The sequence below is a fragment of the Rhinatrema bivittatum genome, chromosome 10, assembly GCF_901001135.1.
Source record: "Rhinatrema bivittatum chromosome 10, aRhiBiv1.1, whole genome shotgun sequence".
Taxonomy (NCBI): Eukaryota; Metazoa; Chordata; class Amphibia; order Gymnophiona; family Rhinatrematidae; genus Rhinatrema; species Rhinatrema bivittatum.
Genome location: NC_042624.1, coordinates 52791061 through 52813202, shown reverse-complemented (window position 1 = coordinate 52813202; position 22142 = coordinate 52791061). Strand labels below are relative to the sequence as shown.

Genomic DNA, 22142 nt, shown 5'->3' with positions numbered 1-22142 from the left:
GGAAAGCTCTGAGAGGAAGATGTTGTAGGCAGCGGTGACTTCCTGGCAGACGTTATATTGAGTAGCAGGTCTGGGAACGTGGGCCCTCGAGGAGCGAGTAGTGGTTCCAGACTGTGACCTGAAAAGCAAGAGAGAGAGCGAGGCCCCCGAGGAGCGGGTACCCCTGGTAAAGTCCGAGGAGGCAGAGTAGCAAGGTAAGAAGAGAGCGAATCCCATCCGTAGCGCTACCTGGAGGTAGCTAGGTGGGAAACCCTTTGCTAACTCAATTAGCTAGCAAAACAAGAGACCTTAAATATCTGGTGATGATGATGTCATCCCAGGGGGATGCCCCTGAGGTTTGCGCCACAGCTGGTACTTGAGTCGGGGCCGCACCGCGTGCTCGCCCTTAGGCCTCAGGAGAACATGGTGGAAGGCAGCATCTAGCTGGTCCGGGAATGCCGGAGGAGGTTGTCAAGATGACGCCGCGGCAGCCAAACTTCCATCAACCAAAGAGGGAGTCGCCAAAGAGGTAAGGTGGGCGGAGTGGAGACGTTGGGCAGCGACGTTCGCAACAATAATAAGGCACCCCATCATAAAGATAAGGCTCAGCTGATGAGGTTGACCATGGTTAATTGCCTTAGTTCCTTATACTTGCCCTGCTGGACTTGCTGTTATGCCTTGGGGGTTACCACATTGGCAAATACTTTTGTTTCAGGAAGTACCTGCTGTTAGCTGATATTTTACTTTACCTCTGTCACTCTAGGGAAGAGAGTTATGAATGGCTGTTGTCTACATTGTAGCATAGCCCAATAATCAGGAGCTGTTGCCTGCAACCAAATGGAATAGCAGAAAGAACTTATTAGCTGGCTTTACTAAGATTCAATTTTCCAGCAGTTTCTTATAGTAAGATTTAATATTTTGTATGTTGTTGATTATAAGTGGTGTTTTGAAATCATTTAACCCAAGTGCATTTTTGTCTACTGTCTCTTGTGATATTGACTCTTTTTATTGAGCATTAGGCTATACCAGTGTTGAGCAATTTTTGGTCTACAAGCTGCTCAAACTGTACTGGTTTTCAGGATATCCATGATGAATATTCTTAACACAGTGTATATAAATATATATACTTTATATACATTTACTACAAGAGGGAGGCTAATTTACATATTTTGGTTCACCTGAAAACCAGACCAATTTCCAGCCCTTGAGGACCAGAATTGCCCACCATTAAGATGTAGAGAACACATACAGAAGGCATGTGTCCATGGTAGACCCTGAGGGAATGAGTCTTGAGCTGCTGATATAAACATTGCTCTTGTCTAATAAATACACTGCACAGCAGAATGTATCCTTTATGAGAGATGTATGCCTCAGGAGACATTGAAATTTTACATACTGTAAGAAGATCACAATTGAAGCCTTCTCAAGGTAGCTCACAGCGTCACCCTGTCTCTGGTGACACTGTGAGCATATGCCTTGATTGAAACTTGTGACAGGTAAATGGAAGCACAGAGGAATGGATCAGACTTTCAGAATCATACTGTAATTTTTGTTAAAGTTCTAAGGAATGAGAAGCGAGGCATAGTCATTGATCATCTTGAGTTAGACATGTTGTTACTGTATTTTGGGACCATTTTGGAAACACTGATTCAACTTTGTAAAATTTTCTGTATAAATGTCACAAGTATGAAAACACAGCATCCATCATATTTATGTTTTGATTTACTGTGCAAAAAATATGTTTAATATTTGAACTTTCTCAAGACCAAGATGGCAATCATTGTGTGTAGAGAAGTGTCATTTTCTTTCATAATAAAATAGATATGGATACTCGCTACACTATATTATGGATATGGATACTCGCTACACTATATTAATTGCTCTGTTGCTTGCAATAGTCACCAATTTAAAATAGAGGCAAAACTTTCTGCAAAACAATTGACAAATAATGAAGGATTCAAAAGTGTAATAATTACAAAAGTAATAAATATAAGTGAATAATAATAAACAGGAAAAATAATTAAAAGGTAAATCAATCACAATTTATTATTAAAAGTACAAAATAAACAAATAAAAAATATCTTAACATAAACAACTCAGAGACTACATCTTATACCGGGGTACAAATTATATCGCAGTGATAGAGAGGAGTAAAACAATTCACAATGAAGTCGGTGAAACAATGTCACAAGGCGATAGCTAAAGCCAGAAGAATGCTGGGCTGCATAGAGAGAGGAATATCGAGTAAGAAAAGGGAAGTGATGATCCCCTTGTACAGGTCCTTGGTGAGGCCTCACTGGAGTACTGCACTCAGTTCTGGAGACCATATTTCTGAAGAGACATAGACAGGATGGAGGTGGTCCAGAGAAGGGCGACCAAAAAGGTGGATGGTCTTAATCGAATGACTTATGAGGAGAGATTGAAGAATCTAAATATGTACACCCTGGAAGAAAGGAGAAGCAGAGGTTATATGATAAAGACTTTCAGATACTTCAAAGGTTTTAATGATCCAAAGATAATGACAAACCTTTTCCATTGGAAAAAAATCAGCAGAACCAGGGGTCACGATTTAAAACTCTAGGGAGGAAGACTCAGAACCAATGTCAGGAAGTATTTCTTCTTGGAAAGGGTGGTGGATGCCTGGAATGACCTTCCGGAGGAAGTGGTGAAGACCAAAACTGTAAAGGGCAAGGCTATCAGCACCATTTTTAATACTGGCAACCGATGGAGGTCAGGAGTCCCCCCAAAGACTTACCAAAAGTCCCTGGAGGTTCAGCGGAGGTCCAGAGGTCCTACCATGTGACAGGGGCTGACCAATGGCAGCTGTAGCCCCTGTGACATCACAAGGGCAAGGCTATCGGCGCCATTTTGAGTCATAGCAAGCCCAACAGCATTAGGGATGTGAATCGTGTGCCCTATCATCTTAACGATTGAAATCGTCTGGCAGGAGAAGAAAATCGTGTTTGGCACGATTTTTTAGTTTAAAAAATCGTTTTTTCCGATTAGTGCGCACTGTGCGCACTAACGGGAGTTAGTGCGCACTAATGCGCACTAACAGAAAATGATACAATTTGACACTTTTCAGGTCAGTTAAGGTCAGTTTAGGAATGAATATGTATTCCTATTGGCTGCCCTCTTATTTATTCATGTTACCAAGGTTCCCACTGACAATATATGGGGGATGGGAAATGGAAACAGTTGGTAGCTTGACAAAAAAAGTAATGTGATCAGTCAATGTGACTAGAACTTGTGCCCTAACCCTATTACCAGGGGTGTTGTGATCTTCCTGCACACAGTGCCCTAACCCTGACACCAGGGGTGTTGTGATATTCCTGTACACAGTGCTCTATCCCTATTAATACCAGGAGTGTTGTGATCTTCCTGCACACAGTGCCCTATCCCTATTAATACCAGGAGTATTGTGATCTTCCTGCACACAGTGCCCTAACCCTGACACCAGAGGTGTTGTGATCTTCCTGCACACAGTGCCCTATCCCTATTAATACCAGGAGTGTTGTGATCTTCCTGCACACAGTGCCCTATCCCTATTAATACCAGGAGTATTGTGATCTTCCTGCACACAGTGCCCTAACCCTGACACCAGAGGTGTTGTGATCTTCCTGCACACAGTGCCCTATCCCTATTAAGACCAGGAGTGTTGTGGTCTTCCTGCACACAGTGCCCTAACCCTGATACCAGGGGTGTTGTGATCTTCCTGCACACAGTGCCCTATCCCTATTAATACCAGGAGTGTTGTGATCTTCCTGCACACAGTGCCCTATCCCTATTAATACCAGGAGTATTGTGATCTTCCTGCACACAGTGCCCTAACCCTGACACCAGGGGTGTTGTGATCTTCCTGCATGCAGTGCCCTATCCCGCCTGCATTACTAGTGAGAGGCTGGCTTCACAGACAGGAGGGAGCTGCCTGACCCTCACTCCTCCCTTTTCCCATGTCCCAGCCAGTGAATGGTGTGTGGGTGAGGGGGGGGGGAGGATGGTGAAGGGTGAGACAGCTCCCTCCCTGCATTACTAGTGAGAGGCTGGCTTCACAGACAGGGGGGAGCTGCCTGACCCTCCCTCCTCCCTTCCCCCAAGTCCCAGCAAGTGAATGGTGTGTGGGTGAGGGGGGGGGGGAGGATGGTGAAGGGTGAGACAGCTCCCTCCCTGCATTACTAGTGAGAGGCTGGCTTCACAGACAGGAGGGAGCTGCCTGACCCTCACTCCTCCCTTCCCCCATGTCCCAGCCAGTGAATGGTGTGTGGGTGAGGGGGGGGGGGGGGAGGATGGTGAAGGCTGAGACAGATCCCTCCCTGCATTACTAGTGAGAGGCTGGCTTCACAGACAGGGGGGAGCTGCCTGACCCTCACTCCTCCCTTCCCCCAAGTCCCAGCAAGTGAATCGTGTGTGGGTGAGGGGGGGGGGGAGGAGGATGGGGAAGGGTGAGACAGCTCCCTCCCTGCATTACTAGTGAGAGGCTGGCTTCACAGACAGGAGGGAGCTTCCTGACCCTCACTCCTCTCCTCCCCTCCCCCATGTCCCAGCCAGTGAATGGTGTGTGGGTGAGTGGGGGGTGGGAGGATGTGAAGGCGGAGACAGCTCCCTCCCTGCATTATTAGTGAGAGGCTGGCTTCACAGACAGGGGGGAGCTGCCTGTCCCTCACTCCTCCCGTCCCCCAAGTCCCAGCAAGTGAATGGTGTGTGGGTGAGGGGGGGGGGGGAGGAGGATGGTGAAGGGTGAGACAGCTCCCTCCCTGCATTACTAGTGAGAGGCTGGCTTCACAGACAGGAGGGAGCTGCCTGACCCTCACTCCTCCGGGGTGTTGTAATCTTCCTGCACACAGTGCCCTATTCCTGATACCAGGGGTGTTGTGATCTTCCTGCATGCAGTGCCCTATCCCTATTAATACCAGGAGTGTTGTGATCTTCCTGCACACAGTGCCCTATCCCTATTACCAGGGGTGTTGTGATCTTCCTGCATGCAGTGCCCTATCCCTGACACCGGGATGTGTGCAAGAAGATCACAACACCCCCGGTAACCGGGATAGGGCACTGCATGCAGGAAGATCACAACACCCCCAGTATCAGGAATAGGGCACTGTGTGCAGGAAGATCACAACACCCCTGGTAATAGGGATAGGGCACTGTGTGCAGGAAGATCACAACACCCCTGGTATCAGGGTTAGGGCACTGTGTGCAGGAAGATCACAACACTCCTGGTATTAATAGGGATAGGGCACTGTGTGCAGGAAGATCACAACACCCCTGGTGTCAGGGTTAGGGCACTGTGTGCAGGAAGATCACAACACCCCTGATATCAGGGTTAGGGCACTGTGTGCAGGAAGATCACAACACTCCTGGTGTCAGGGTTAGGGCACTGTGTGCAGGAAGATCACAACACCCCTGATATCAGGGTTAGGGCACTGTGTGCAGGAAGATCACAAGCCCCGGGATGCACGTATGTCCCGGGGCTTGAAAAAATGGGTGGGGCGTGGGCGTGGCCAGAGGCCTCGCCCCTGCCGCTGGGCCTGTGGATCACGTGCCAGCACTCGTCCAGCGCGCGCAACCTATGCTTGCCCAGAGGCAGGCGTAAATAATAAAACAAAGGTAGGGGGGACTTTAGATAGGGCTGGGGGCGGGTTAGATAGGGGAAGATCAGAGGAAATGGGGAAAGCCATCGGGGCTCCCCTAGGGCTTGATGCGTGCAAGGTGCACAAGTGTGCACCCCCTTGAGCTCGCCGACCCCGGATTTTGTAACATGCGCGCGGCTGCGCATGCATGTTATAAAATTGGGCATAGATTTGTGCTCACCGCGTTGCACGCACAAATCTATGCCCACAGGTAGGTTACAAAATCTGGCCCATATTGCTGAGAATCAAGAATGGAGTATTCATTTAAGAAGGATTGTAATTGTTTATGTACAATCTTCTCTAGAAATGAATGGAAGATTTGAAATCGGCCTAAGATTGCTAAGAAGATCACTAGGTAAATTTGACTTCTTGGGCACTGGGTCAACATAAGCCACTTTCAGTGAATCAGGAATTAATTCCTCTTTAAAAGATAGGTTAAACAGTTGACAGATGAATATGCTAATATCATCTTTAAGACAGTAAATGAATCTGTTGGAGAGATACCAGTTCCGGGGACAGTTTTCAAGGGTGATGATTCAGATGAACTGAACCAAATCACGGTGAATCTGGAAGATGAGACAGGCCATATTGACAAATTGAAGAGTAGTAAATCACTTGGATCAGATAGAATACACCCCAGAGTTCTAAAAGAACTAAAAAATGAAATTTAAGACCTATTTCAATTAATTGGTAACCTATTATTAAAATCATCCATTGTACCTGAAGACTGGAATGCGGCCAATGTAACCCCGATATTTAAAAAGGACTTCAGGGGTGATCTGGGAAACTATAGACCTGTGAGCCTGACTTCAGTGCTGGGAAAAATTGTGGAAACTGTTATAAAGAATAAAATCACAAAACATTTAGCTAGACATGGTTTAATGGGACACAGCCAGCATTGATTTACCCAAGGGAGGTCTTGCCTCACAAATCTACATTTTTTTGAAGGGGTGAATAAACATGTGGACAAAGGTGTACCGGTAGGTGTGGTATATCTGGATTTTCAGAAGGCATTTGACAAAGTTCCTCATGAGAGGCTTCTAAGAAAACTAAAAAGTCATGGGATAGGAGGCGATGTCCTTTTTTGGATTGGAAAATGGTTAAAAGACAGGAAACAGAGAATAGGATTAAATGGTCTGTTTTCCAAGTGAGAAAAGATAAACAGTGGAGTGCCTCAGGGATCTGTACTTGGACCTGTGCTTTTTAATATATTTATAAATGATGTGGAAAAGCATATGAAGAGTGAGGTGATCAAATTTGCGGATGACATGAAATTATGCAGAGTAGTTAAATCTCAAAAGGATTGTGGTAAATTGCAGGAGAGCCTTGTGAGATTGGAAGATTAGGCTTCCAAATGGCAGATGAAATTTAATGTGGACAAGTGCAAGATGATGCATTTAGGGAAAAATAACTCTTGCTGTAGTTTCACAATGTTAGGTTCTATCTTAGGAGTTACCACCCAGGAAAGCGTTCTAGGCATCATAGTGGAAATACATCGAAATTGTCAGCTCAGTGTGCTGTGGCGGTCAAAAAAGCAAACAATGTTAAGACTTATTAGGAAGGGAATGGAAAATAAAACATTGGATGTCATAATGCTTCTGTATCGCTCCATGGTGAGACCGCACCTTGAATTCTGTGTGCAATTCTGGTCACCACATCTCAAAAAAGATATAGTTGCACTGGATAAGGGCGACCAAAATGATAAGGGACATGGAATGGCTCTCCTATGAGGAAGGCTAAAGAAGTTAGGGCTGTTCAGTTTGGAGAAGAGATGTCTATGGGGGGATAAGATAGAGGTCTACAAAATCATGAAAGGACTTGAACAGGTTAATGTAACTCGGTTATTTACTCTCTCAATAAAAGACTAGGGGGCACTCCATGAAGTTAGCAAGTAGCTCATTTAAAACAAATTGAAGAAAATTATTTTTCACTCAGTGCATAGTTAAGCTCTGGAATTCATTGCCAGAAGATGTGGTTACAGCAGTTAGTGTAACTGGGTTTAAAAAAGGTTTGGATAAGTTCCTAGTGGAAAAATCCATAAACTGCTAATAAGGAATAGTAGCTCGAGATCTATTTAATGTTTGGGTACTTACCAGGTACTTATGACTTGGATTGGCTACTGTTGGAAACAGGATGCTGGGCTTGATGGATCCTTGGTCTGACCTTGTATGGCATATCTTTTGTTCTTATGTAACATGTGTATTCAGTTTGCTGACAACCATTGTATAATTTGGGTCAATTTACATGTTCATAGGTGTTTTCCTGCTTTGTTGTTCCTTTTTTTTTTTTTTTTTTTGCTGAATTTTTTATGATTATCAATTAGTATAATATTATTATTACTATTAATATTATCACACCCTGATGCAGCATTTATCTGCCAAAACATGGCCATGATGTATTTTAGTTAAGATAATTTTTATGTGCTTTTGTACTTTTAATAATAAATTGTTTGATTCACCTCTTAATTGTTTTTTGTAATTTTTTTGTATTATTCTTTTATATTTATTACCTATTTGTATTTACTACATTCCTGCTCCTTCATTGTTTGTCACCAATTTATATTCTGTGAAAAGTACACTAATTGCGGAAAAGATTCTTGGCATTTGTTCAGAGAATCAGATTTGTATGAATTTTTTTTAAATTTACAGTCTGGTTTTAAGATTTATGTATAATGTTTACACTGTATCTTTATATAAGTTTGGATTTAGCACACTGTGTTATATTTCTTTTAACCCAAAGATCTGCCTTTTTTATCCACAGGTTTACCAAAAATGCAGGTCATCAGAAACTACAGTGGAATACCCCAGCCACCCCACCATGATGGCCCTCCATTAAATATCCAAAAAGGAGACACTATTGAAGTTATCAGAGCAGATGCACATAGCTTATTTTGGCAGGTATGCATCATCAGCTATTTGCTAAGCTTTGGAGTCATACGTACAATTGTCTGCTTTTAAAACATGTTTTGTTATGAAAAAACCTTTTCAATTTTTTAAATACTGAATTCAATTGAAATAGGATATCCTTTAAATTCTCAAAATTAGCAGGCAGCTTCTCTGTGCTAAGTGCTTTCTTTCTAATAGCAAAGAGCATGTGTTTGTATAATGTAAGAATCCAGAAATATCACAACTTACAGGTGATATTTGATGAGATTAAAAGTTCCAGGGGACTCAGCAGATAAAGTACAATCCGCAACAGATCTCTACAAATAATGATGTTTGCCGTTGGCTAGTTGGTGTGCATACAACATTTAGAGAGCACATCTTGACAAAAGGGATTTCAGTAAAAATACCAGGTTTGGTGTGTGTGTGTGGGGGGGGTCTCAGTCAACAAGAACAATTGCAGACCCATGTAATTCAACCAGCAGTACAGAGGTGGTATTCATTACTGGTTGCCTTACTATCAGGTCTATCCAGTACCGAGCAGTAGGAAGAGCTGCGTTAGTACCCGGTGCACCCGCGATTGCCGCACGCACAGTGCAGCTCACCTACCGCTACCTGAACAATAATTTTATGCAAATGTAAACCGCTTCTAAGAAGGATCCGTGAAGCGTTAGGCCCGCGCAACCCATTTTACTGGATAGAGCGCCTATACAGTATCCTGGGTGCGCGGGCCTAACGCTTCACGCCACGCTGGTATCTCTCATTTCAAATGTCATTTGAAATGAGAGATACCAGGAAGTCGGGACTGCCAGTCCCCCCTCCCCTCCTCCTGAAGCAGGGCGCGAAAAGCAGCCTTGCTCCGGGAGGAGGGGAGAAGGGACTGGCAGTACGAAGCGGCGAAGCGACTTACTTTTTGCACCCCCCTCCGGACATCGGACGACCTCTCCTGCCTCCAGCTGCTCGCGAAGATGGACGCCTGCAAAAAGTAAGTCGCTTCGCCGCTTCACACCGTCAGTGTCTCTTCTTCCCTCCTCCCGGAGCAAGGCTGCTTTTCGCGCCCCATCGGACCTCTCCTGCCTCCCGCTGCGTGACTTACTTTTTTTTGCAGCCCTCCAGCCATCAGCAGTAACAAATCGTGGCTCCCCTGCCTCCCGGGGAAGATGGATGCCAGCACGGGGGAAAGCGGCCCCTGTGCATGCAATTGGCCGCTCAAGACGTGACGTCACACGTCGTGATGTCACGTCTTGAGCGGCCAATTGCATGCACAGGGGCCGCTTTCCCCCGTGCTGGCATCCATCTTCCCCGGGAGGCAGGGGAGCCACGATCCGTTCTTCCTGATGGCCGGACGGCTGCAAAAAAAGTAAGGAGAGGTCGTCCGATGTCCGGAGGGAGCTGCAAAAAGTAAGTCACTTCGCTGCTTCACACTGTCAGTGTCTCTTCTTCCCTCCTCCCGAAGCAGGGCGCGAAAAGCAGCCTTACTCCGGGAGGAGGGAAGAAGAGACACTGACAGTGTGAAGCGGCGAAGCGACTTACTTTTTGCTTTTACGTTTTTTTCGCTTTTTTTTTTTTTGCTTCGGGAGGAGGGGAGAGGACTGGGGCTGCCCCGGAGACCGGCATCCATGATTGCGGCCGGGGCAGGTGAGTGGGGGCTGGGGGAAAGCTTGCCACTTACCCTTACCCCTGCCTCTACCGCAGGGATGCTAGGGAATAGCTAATTCGCTCGTTTGCATGCAATATACATGCCGCGTGCGGAAGGGGTTGCCCGGGGATTTTAGGACGTGGTAGGAGTAGGTTAAAGGGGATTCGGGATCGCAGGAAGGGCTAACGCGGGTTAGGAGCGGGGTAAATGCGGCCGCACTTTACTGGATAGACCTGAATATCAGTGTGGATACCGTCATTGCCAACAATATAAATACTGCATTATCTGACAAATGGAAACTCACCTTTCTGTGGCGAATGATGCTTAATGCTACTATATCTCCAGGATTCAGTCTTGGATACCCAGGTTCTTATTCAAGAGGTTATTAACTACCGAATCAGGAGGGAAAAAAGTAAGAAGGCATGCACAAAGAAAGCAACCTAATGAAGGAAGATAGCCCACATTATAAATTGTGCAGCATGTTCCCAATCGGTGCACAGCACAGTTGACATCAGTGAAGATTTGATGTGATTTGGAGTGAGGAAAGGGACACAAAGATGAGATTTCTACATTGTACTCTCGACCTAGCTTGATAGCAGGTAGGTAGAGAGTGCAGCAAGCTAGGTTGAGAGTACATTGTACAAATCTCATCTTTTTATACCTTTTATCCCTCCAAATCATATAAATTCTTCACTGATGTCTACTGTGCTGTTTGTACCTCTGACTGTGTATGTAAAACTGCCCCTTAAAACCTAATCCACTATCAAAACCTCACCCTGAGTTCATATTGGCCCCTCTTACAGAGTATAAAAAGTTGACTAATATGTGTGCTTTCCTAGAGGCTCCCCCTCTCTCTGTCTCTGAAATAGGATTTGCAAAAATATTTATTGCAAATCCTGTTTCGGCCACAACGCACAGCATAACGCCAAGAAAAAAGATGTAGCTAGTTCTGACATTAAATCCTGCGATAGTGTGAGTTACTCTATCGCATACAACGTTAAGCACCCCTCCTTTTCATTTACTCCTCCCATGACTACATTTTTAAAATTTGCATTCGCATCTCACGATAAGGCCCTAACGTGATTTGAAAAATGACCCCTTTGACTCTACACTTTTACACCTGCTGATTGAAATCACACTCAACTTTTGTCTGTAGTTTCTGGGTGGCAGATCTGGGTAAACTGGTGGGGGTTCAGGGTGAAGTGCTGGAGGGCCTAATTGAACTGATGCAGGTCTGGGTGGATTGGTGGAGGTATCGTCGAAAGGTGATTCCAAGCACACGTGCAAGTATGTAGAGCACATGCAGATTTTATTAAATACCCTCCTCTCTGTTTATTTCTTGGTTATAATGTGCAAATTGTTACAATTGCTCCCTTAAAATGCATTTTTATAAAATGTGTAGAGAAGGTTTGCGTTCTCCTGCATTACAAATGTATGTGCCTACTTTGGGGGGGCAGAAATGTGTGGTATTTTATAAACTCCACAGGCCCACTTATTTGTACATATTGGGCCGGATTTTAAGATGTATGCCCGATTTTATAACATGCGCATGCTGAGCCCCGATGGCTTTCCCCGTTCCCTCCGAGGCCGCTCCGAAATCGGAGCGGCCTCGGAGGGAAATTTCCTTCGGACCCCCCACCTTCCCCTCCCTAACTTGCCCCCCAGCCCTACCTTAACCCCCCCTAACCTTTATTTCGTTAGTTGCGCCTGCCTCCGCGCGATCTCCGGGCCCAGCGGCAGTGAAGAGGCCTCTGGGCACGTCCATGTCCCGCCCCCGCCCCGCCCATTTTTCCAAGCCCCGGACTTACACGCGTCCCGGGGCTTTTGCGCGTCGCCGGACCTATGCAAAATAGGCTTGGCGTGCGTAAATCCACCTGGATTTACGCGCGTAGGCTTTGAAAATCTGTCCCATTGTGCCTCATGCACACTTTTGAAAATTGGACTGTATTTTAATTTGCAAAGAGAACACAGAGGAGATCTTTCTTTCTGTGTACCACAAAAAATCCCTGAAGCACAAGAAAATCCACTGGGCCTTGGGGAGTATGCAGGTTAAATCAGTGAAAAGCAGGCAGGAGGAAAAGGAAGCTTGCCGTTGGCAACACTGCCCCTTCGGGAAAAGTCTGCAACTGTCAACAGCATGCATGAGGGCCCAAGGCGATTTTTAAAGGGCCTTTTCCAATGGGTAAACAACAATTACCTATAAGAAATCCCTTTGAAGATTGCCCCCTAAAGGTTTACAATAAAGGGGATTCATGGTTTTCATTCTTGTCAGACTGAACCGCAGTTTTCTCTCTAATCTTGTTGATATACACGCACATCACACTTTGCCAGGCAGTGAAGAACTATAGCATATTCTTAGATCTCCAGGTCAATGAGATCTTAATGATCCAGTTCCGTTTAGATTTGGTTTTTTTCCCCAACAAAACTATTAACAAAGTGTTAGCATCATCAAAAAGCTTGATGTGATTTAGCAAATTATGCATGCAATTTATTGTATTGATCTCTTGGATATTACAAAAACATTTTACTTTAGATTTTAATATTTTTAAGATCTCAGCACTGATACTTTGATTATTCATTTTGTGATTACATTCCGTTTATACTTTCTTCTCTTCCTCATCTCCCAATCATTTTCGTAGTCGTAGTCCATACTTCCCACAGACTGGAAAAGAAGGCAGAAGTGGTAGAAATGTTCTTATGGATGATAGAGAAGGAGACAGATCCCCTGAAATGTTTCATCTGGATAGAAAGATAAAGGAGCTTTAAAAGAGAGCAAAATCTGAATCGGCCAATCCGATTGGCTAGTCTGGGCACACGTGGCACGTAGAGGGCAGTTTTCAAATGATTTTACTTGGGGAGCTAAGCAGTTTCCCAGGTAAAATGCTCTCTCCCTCCTCCTCCTCCTCCATCTCTGCAGGTAAACGTCTGTGCGCTTCAGAGAGGCGAGGCCAGAGTGGGGGCAAATACCTCCAAGTTTCCATGCGCAGGAGGCAGGCCTGTTTCAAAGGATAGGTGGCTCTAGAATGAGGGGTCATGGGATGAGGGTAAAAAGACGTAGACTCGGGAGTCATCTAAGGGAATATTTTTTTACAGAGCAGGTAGTGAATGTATGGAGGTGCTGGAGACAAGAACTTTATCTGGATTCAAGAAAACATGGGATAAACACAGGGGATCTCTGAGGGAGAGCTAGGGATTGTAAAGCGGAATAGTTGGTGTGGATGGGCAGACTAGATAAGCTGGGTGCCATCATGTTTTTATGTTAATTCCAGTAAATTTCTGTGGAACAATGTATATGAATTTGTGAAAGGAGGCATCCCCATGATGTGGAACTTGCAAAAACGCGCATAAATTAATTAAATTTTCAGAAATAACGCCCGAGTTTTCAAACGCCGGCACACGTAAAATCCGGCAGATACGCACGTGGCCAGGCCAAGCGTGTGCAGAGCACATTTTAAAAACGGCCTGGCCACACGTGTATCTTGCCGGTACATGCAGACGTGCCGGCAGATCAAAAAGAGGTGGGCGGGGGCCGACTGGGACAGCAGCCATTAGCACCTGTCCTGGGGAAGTGCACGCTGGCAGCCGGCCGGTGCGCAGCAGTTACTTCTGCTCTGAAGGAGCAGTAAGTATTAAAACAAAAAAATTGGGGATAGATAGGTAGGGGTTAGAGGTTGGGTAGGAGAGGGGAAAAGGTAGGAAGTGTAGTTAGGGGGATAGGGAAGTTCCCTCCCAGTCCGCTCCTTAATCTGCAAAGCTACGACACGGAGTTCTCTCCACGCAGTCACATCTCACTATTGCTTGGATAGGAATGGCCAACACGATAGTAGGTTTGGCCAATCTGTCCTTCAGAACCATAATTGGAGCAGACTGGGAGGGACCTGGGGTAGGCCTACTCACATCGTCACACGTCGGTTTTCAAAATTCCCCCCCCCCCCCCCCCGTGCATGTGAGCCGCGACCCGCCCTAACATGCACACATGGATATTTAACATGCGCGTGCTGACGCGCACATGTTACTAAAACATCGCGTCCATGTGTATGCGCCAGGAACCGCACGCACATGGACGCCCGCGTGAGCTTTTGACAATTGACTCCCGTATACGGAACTTTAGCTGGAAAAATTGTCTGCACAAAGAAGAGCTGCAAAGTTACACGGGTACTTTTTTCTTAGTCAGATACGAAGGGAAATTTCCCCTTTGAAAACTGGGGTAAAGTCCATGGCTAAAAAGTACCATCAATCTTTTTATTTCCATGGATAGTTGAAAAATTGCTCTCGAAATGTCTGCTGTTCCCCTCACACCCTCTTTCTTTCTTTTTTTTCTCATCAGTGAGCTTTCCCCATGCTTTTTTTTGTCTCTTTTCTGCGCACTCCTCTAGTGAAGGTGGGTGACAGATTTTGTAGTCATTATTCATATTTGATAAATTGCCCAGTCTGACAGGTTCTGCGGCAGTATCATGCACATGCAAGTGAATTTAGGCTACTGTGGCTTGGAACTGCTTTACTCATCATTGCTTGTCAGATCGTCAGGCCTGAAGCGTGATCTGTTTCACGCCGGCACTAACTTTGCCTGGGGCTGCATGGCGCATGTATTGTTGCACATAGTGGATTATGGCGACATTAGAACATGTACAAGGGCATGTTAACACTTTTTTTTTTTTTTTGCTTGTGCTGAAAATAGCATGCTACGTAGTCACGCCTTAATTTCCATATTAACATGGTTCTCCAATATGTTAACAAGTACACGCTAAAATTAGCAAGTACCTGAATGTACATGATGGGGGACCATCATATGCAAATGAGCTTTTATTGGGCTCAGGGTGAATAGTGTGGAATACTGACTTCCACCAGCTATTTACCAGGGGCCTTGGACCAGGTGTTAACTTTTTCGGAGGTTACCTGCCGCAACATCCCTTAATTATAACCAGCCCAAAGTCAAAGGCCTGGTTACCGGTTAAATTTCCTCCCCCTCTTAAAAATCATGCTAACCCCCACCCCTCCACATCCCAAGCACTCCATACAAAGTTCCAACCCCCCCCCCCCCCCTCCCACCACCACCACAGAACAACTGCAGAAACCCACTCCAGGGCTACCTTCATCCCCGTCCCCATCTCCATTGCTTCTCTCTCCCCTATAAGACACCGCCCCTCATCCATCCCTCTAGAATTGGCCCCTTCCATTCCAAGGGTGCCTTTTTCTCTTCCCTAACAAGGGAGACATGGCTGTTGAACCCCAGAATGACCCACCACAAGGAGATTGAGACTGCCTGGGGTGCCTGTGACCTTCAGTGAGAATGGAGCAATCTTTCTCCAGGTGCTGCAGGAAGGAAATCCTCATTGCTTACCACCCCTTTTAGTTTGGGTCAGTGAGCACATGGTATTTCCTGGCAGCTAGCAGGGACTGGACACTTTTTTTTTTTTGTATTAATGTCCACGGTGGTACAGAGGCCATACTGTTAAAGGTGAGTTTTAGTGTGCCCTCATTAAAATATATTGCAAAGCATATTATGCCCCATTGTAATGTACATGCAAAATTTGAACAAGTTTCACACTAAAACTGTTTCAGCAAGATTTTTTTTTTTCCATGGTCCCCGTAGTATTAAAGGAATTCTGAAATCATAGAAAAGGAAAGAAAAACTCCCATCAATATGTTTGCAATACTTCAGTTGTAATTAGTATTACATAACTATGGGTAACTTACTTGTTGGAATCCAGTATGTCCTTTGTGACCGACTGGAAACGCATTTCAACGCATTTCTTGACCACCATCGTGGATAAGAATATGAACCGAATTGTTTCTGCATGTAATACCATTTTTTAAAACTTTGTTTTAGCTTTATGTAACTCACATGTAAAGAAAATACTGTAAAACAAGTGAGCGCATGTTATTTAAAATAAGCCTAGCCTGTGTATCTGTGCTTGTAATATTAAGCGATAACAAGTGGAAGCGCTCTTAGCATATCTTTCCTTAGGTCTTGCTGGGTTTTACACACCCAAGTGAACATATTTTAAAACATGCGTGCATGAAGGAAATGACCAGTTTAACCACTTAATCCATCAGTTTGCCCAGTCTATCTCTAGGTCATCTGATTCTTCAGCCTGCACTACCCTCAGTTTACCCAGACCCCTCACCAAGCCAGGTTTTTATAAGGAGTTTTATTATGACATACACCTGAAAAAGAGCAGAAGTAAATATGTGCTGGTAACAGCCCGCTGCATTCACTGATTTTAAAATGGGGATTTACGTGCGGAAATGTTGGCCCCCAACCCAGAATGCAACTGACCCATCCCCAAATCCACCCTTCTTTTGCACGTTCTGTTGCTCACGCACGTGCATATGGATGCACAATTTGCTGGTTTTAAAATAAGTCGCTCACGCTCACCCATATACTTGCGTATATGGACCTCTTAATATGAGCAACTCTTATAATATTCACCCCTAAGATGGTAATTTTTAAACAGGCACGTGGGCGCACATGTGCACACGTTTGTCATCCTGCTCTGGGGGACACCGCCATTTTATAAAATATGTACATATATGTGCGCATGTTATAAAATAGCTTAAACACGCATACTCGGGCGTGCAATTTTAAGTGGACACACAATTCTATGCACACAACTGCCACTTCTACTGCATAAGTGTGTGGATTTTAAAAGCCAAGCACGCTGACTCCATTAGCCATTATCCCTGTTTGTTCCCATTTCACCCAGTTAAGGCATAGGACTTCCAGCATCCCCCAGTTTAATAGCCTCCCTTCTCTCTCCTTAGATCCGACCCTTAAAACCCCGCTGACCTGTCTAGGTATTTTTGTTTTACAACTTCTCCTTAGCAGAAGTGAACTTACACAGCAGAGGACCCCAGTGCGCGCTTGTGTGTGTGTGTAAGTATTTACGCGCTAATTTCAAGATGAAATCCAGGAACGCCCATGCATCGCCCAGACTACACCCATGCCCCGCCCCCTTTTCTGAACTTTTCATTTGTGCACGTAGCAGCAAGTACGCATGTACATAGGCGCCTTTTAAAATCCGCTTGGCACGCACCGGCCCGTCATGTTCGCGTATCTCCTGCTTTGGTGCGTCGAGCTTTTAAAATTCACCTTTCTTTTCAATATGAGCAATCAAGGTTTTTTTTCCAGCATATTGTCCTTATAATTTATTTTTACACTGCACATTTAAAACTGTATGGAAATGGTTTCAGACAACAAAGGGAGGAATACAGAGTCATAAATCTTTCGTTTTCACAGCCATAAAATTTCTTGCTGATCTAGTTACTGGAATGCACCAGGTTAACTATTAGCTAACCAGCTAGGACGATTTACCTACACGCACAGCTTCCACCTGAGTTGTTAAAACACCAGTTTTCCCTGGTGTGCTTTACTCCTGATAGAGGCAATTGGTTCCCAGTTGCTTCTTGAGTCTTGTAAAAATAAACAAAAAACGCCCCAGTGTACTGTAATTAATCAGACCTCTTTACAATAAGGACTGTATCATAGGAACCATGAGAGGAAAATAATGGTCAACAGAGCCCTTTCAGTTACAGTACCACAGGTGCAGTGGGACCTGGACAGGGATATGTCGTCTGGTATGAGTGGGGAGAAACAGATGTAAGATAATGATAGGTTTATTGCAGAGCTCAAGCCCTACATCTAATGCTTACCAGAGAAGACAACTAAACTAACGTATACTTCTTGGCAAATGGATCCAGTGCCAGATATACAAAGGTGTTTTTCCCGTTTTTGGCTGAGTACATCTGGCCCACTTTGCTAGAGCATGGACCATATATGCTAAATTTGTTTTTCTCCATAGACACAAAATAGAAAATAAAACTTTTAGTGCATCTAGCACTAAGTGCAAAACACACCAAGCTAGTCAAGACCCATTACTGCAAAGCTTTACCTAATAATTTAATTTGAGGTTGGCAGTGGTTAACAAATTGATACTGAGCATAAGTCAGTGACTGACCTTAGAGGCATTTCAGCCTAACTGAATCAAAATGTTAGCGAAACTAAAATGCTACCCTGGGGTATATAGCACTAAAGTATAATTCTATACGTCCTCCAGAAGAGGAAATAACGTTGAAATCATAAACTATTTTCTCTGTAATTCAGGGCTGTCTACCTCCCTGGCAGTGTTCCAGTCCCCTGCAGAGCATATCAGGAGTCACGTGCTCCTCCAGCAGCTTCCTGATAGACCCAGCAGAGGGTAGAAGGCAGCTGGCATCCAGCTCAGGAATTACAGAGAAGCCAACTTTGAAATGTAAACTTAGTTCTCTCCTTCAGAAGGTGTCTTATGCTACATTTGAACACTGTGCTCCCTTGGGAAGCATTTCGTCCTAGGTGGCTTTTCAGTCAGGTAGGCTGAACTGGCTCTGTAATCCTGCCTTCTGGAAAGGCTTTTTTGTGTTCCAAAAGAAGAACGTCTCATTGGGCTCGATTTACCAAAATTATTGTGCTCAGTATAAAATAAACAAGAGGAAAGAACTATATTCTGGTAGTGGATTTTATGTTTTGAATTGCAGCATATTAAATGAAAAATAGGCTTTTCCCCCACACAGATAGCAAACTAATTAACGTGCTTTAGCTTCCTTGTTTGCTAGTACTCTGCACGTTGTTATACAGGGTCAAAGGTTTCTGGCAAGTCAAAACAGAACTGTGAGCCTGTGCAAAAAACCTCACTTATCTAAAGCCAGAGTACTATTTGGATTCCTCAGATTGACTGTTTCTTCACTATGTTGCTTTGTATTATTTTTATCTTATTCCTAAGTCCTGTTTTGTCCTGTTTTATTTTTGCGCCGTTTTTATAAAGCTTAGTCTGTCTCCATTTGCTTTTCCAGTTATTCCTGCCACATTAAAGGTGAATTTTGATATTTGCGCACGGGCGCACATGTGTGCGCATTTGCCAGCTTGCGCACATGGACAGGGCAGTTTTATAACATACAAAATATAAAATCGGCTATACGTGCATACATGTGCGCATGATTTTATATTGACGCGCACAAATGCCATCTCGATCGCATACGTGGGGGGGGGGGGGTTTAGTAGATACACACACCGACGCAATTACCTGTTTCCCCAGTTCATTCACAGTTCACTCCAGTAAAGAGGACATACTTGTCTTTCTTTCACCCTATTAGGCCCAGCCCTTAAAACCTGCTAACCAACCTAGGTTTTTTTTAATGTTATTACTTATAAGCTGGCCTAAGCAGAAGTAAAGTTACGCAGTAGGCCAAGTCTATAACTTATGTTATAGACTTGGCCTGTCCACGACTCGCCCAGACCCTGTCCACTCTCCCCTCCCCCTCCCCCCTTTTTTGAACTTTTTGATTTGTGCGCTTACCAGGAGATACTTGTGTACTCTCACGTAGTTTTTAAAATCCGCGTGGCACACGCCGGATCGAGCCACACGCATATCTCCTGGCTTTGGCGCGCATATGGGGGTAGATTTTCAAAAAGGGCGCCCTCGCGTACTTTTGTAGGCGCATCAGGCGCAAACAAAAGTACGCTGGATTTTAGTAGATACGGGCGTAGCCACGCGTATCTGCTAAAATCCTGGATCGGCGCGCGCAAGGCTACCGATTTCGTGTAGCCGGCGTGCGCCGAGCCGCGCAGCCTACCTCCGTTCCCTCCGAGGCCGCTCCGAAATCGGAGCGGCCTCGGAGGGAATTCGCTAACGCCCTCCCCTCACCTTCCCCTCCCTTCCTCTACCTAACCCACCCCCCCGGCCCTGTCTAAACCCCCCCCTACCTTTGTTGGGGGATTTACGCCTCCCAGAGGGAGAAGTAAATCCCCGCGCGCCAGCGGGCCGCTGGCGCACCTAGACGCAACCCGGGGACAGTTCCGGAGGGCGCGGCCACGCCCCCGGACCGCCCCGGGCCGAAACCACGCCCCCGGGCCCGCCCCCGAAACGGCGCGTGCCCGGGCGGATTTACGCGAGCAGGGCTCTTAAAATCCGCCCCATGGATTTTAAAATCGACTTATTAATGCTTTATCTCCGAGATGGCAATATTCATGAGCCCCGGGGCAACGGGATGAATCGTAAAATTCTAAGCGCCACAGTGTGGTCTAAGGTTCTGAGCAGAAAAGGAGCCACACAATACTGGGATGGTAACCAAAACAGCCGCGTGGGCGTGCATGAACACGTGTATGCTGGCACGCGGCCATTTTATAACACGTGCGTGTATATGCACGCATCTTCTCAAATTGGCACGACGCGCGTATCCATTATATATGAATGCGTGCATGTGCCACTTCTACCGCATAAGTGGGGGAATTTTAATATACATGCGCGCCGACGCAATTACCAGTTAAACCAGTTCATTCCCACTTTGCCCAGTCATACAGGATAGGATTTCCTAATCCCCCTAGCTAACTAACCTCTTTTACCCTCCCTTCCCCTACCCTTAAAATCCCACTGACTAGCCTAGTTTTTTTTGTTTTATAACTTACACGTCATCTATAGTAGAAGTAAAGTTACTTGGTAGGGAACCCCGGCGCATGCTTGTGTGTGTATATACTTACGCTCTGGTTTCCATTTAAATTCCCGAACGTGCATGCCCCTCTCAGACCATGCCCGCGCCCTGCCCCCTTTTTTTGAGCTTTTTCTTTCTTACTGGGAGATATGCGCGTCCATGGATGCTTCTTAAAATACACATGCCGCACGTCAGCCCAAACGATGCACAAATCTCCCTGATTTGGCATGTGTAGGGCTTTTAAAATCTACTCCATAATGGGGAAATTTCCAAAAAGCCCCCATGATGACAAAGTACCATGTAGCATGCATACCTGAAGCTAATTTTCAAAGAGAAGCTACTTGGGTAGTTTATCTTTAAAAAAAAATAGCATTAAAAATGTGTGCTGAAAGCACCTGTGTACTTTGAACCTCCTGTTTGATGCGGGTGGTCAAGAGGGGGAAAATATCATAGACACTTGTGAAAATGTCATGTATGCCTGCCATTTTCCTCCTCCACCCTAAGCATGACTGTAGTCAGGGCTGCCATGGAGGCAAACCAAGGTGATAGCCTGTGCTTTAGAGGTCTCAGCACCAATATTTGGAGAGTCAGCGAGACAAAAGCTGATGTGGAAGGAGCTGTCTAGAATGCTGTTGCCACTCTCTTGTTATTTATTTATTTATTTAAAGGCTCTGCTCTTTCCGCCGCATTATTTCACGTGTTAGGAAAACTGATTTTCCTCCTTTGGGGTGGATTCTAGGATAAATGCTGATGACATTCAGCTATTCTTAACTCGCTTTCTCACTGCAGTGACCTTGCTTACTTCCTGTATCCAAGCAGTCGGTGAATTGGCAGCATCAAAACAAAGAAGCACTGAACTTGCAGAGGATTGAGGTCTTCTGAGTGGGCCATTCTATTTTCCCCAGCAACATAATATCAGTTGCAGATCAGCAGCATTATATACCCCATTTCATCTCAGAGCAGAACATTTAAATAATAAATAAGAGGCCCAGATCAGAACAGTATTGAGATATGCCTTTTATAAACTCAGCTTGGTATGATGGCTCAAGTATGTTTTAAATAGAGACAATTTTCATATGATGCTTTCAGTCATTGGTGCTGAGTATAACTTATTGTTGCAACTCCCTATGTATGGGCCTTCCCAATTATCTGCTATGAGTTTTTCAGCTTCTGTAGAATTCTGCTGCCTGGCTACTCCACAAGGAATTCTGTTCCCCCACAGTTTGAGAGAACTGTATTGGCTCCTTGTTGCATAGCAGGCACATTTTAAACTGGTTACGTTGGTGTATGAGGCTTGTAGAGGACACAGCTTGAAGTACCCCGCCGTCACTGACTTATTAGAGAGACACGCCCCCTCATGATCACTGCATTCTGCAGTCTGACTTCTTTAGTGCTTCCTACTTCAAAAAAATGTTTGCTTGCAAGAAATGCACGGGTGAATATTCTCTGTGCAGGTTGCATGCTATGGAACTTGCTTCCAAGGGAAGAACTGGACTATAACATTTCATAGAAAAAAAAGTGAAGGGTGTTTATTTTGTGCAAGCCTTC

The 22142-nt window shown here is 45.1% G+C and overlaps 1 protein-coding gene across 1 annotated transcript in view; it reads left to right on the top strand.

Moving 5' to 3' along the window:
• The window catches only part of VAV3 (vav guanine nucleotide exchange factor 3), a 631071-nt gene that overhangs the window by 519185 nt on the left and 89744 nt on the right, over nt 1-22142 (top strand). The window contains exon 20 of the mRNA XM_029618254.1: nt 8370-8506. Within this exon, the coding sequence (XP_029474114.1) occupies nt 8370-8506 (137 nt within the window). The remainder of the gene's footprint in view (nt 1-8369; nt 8507-22142) is intronic.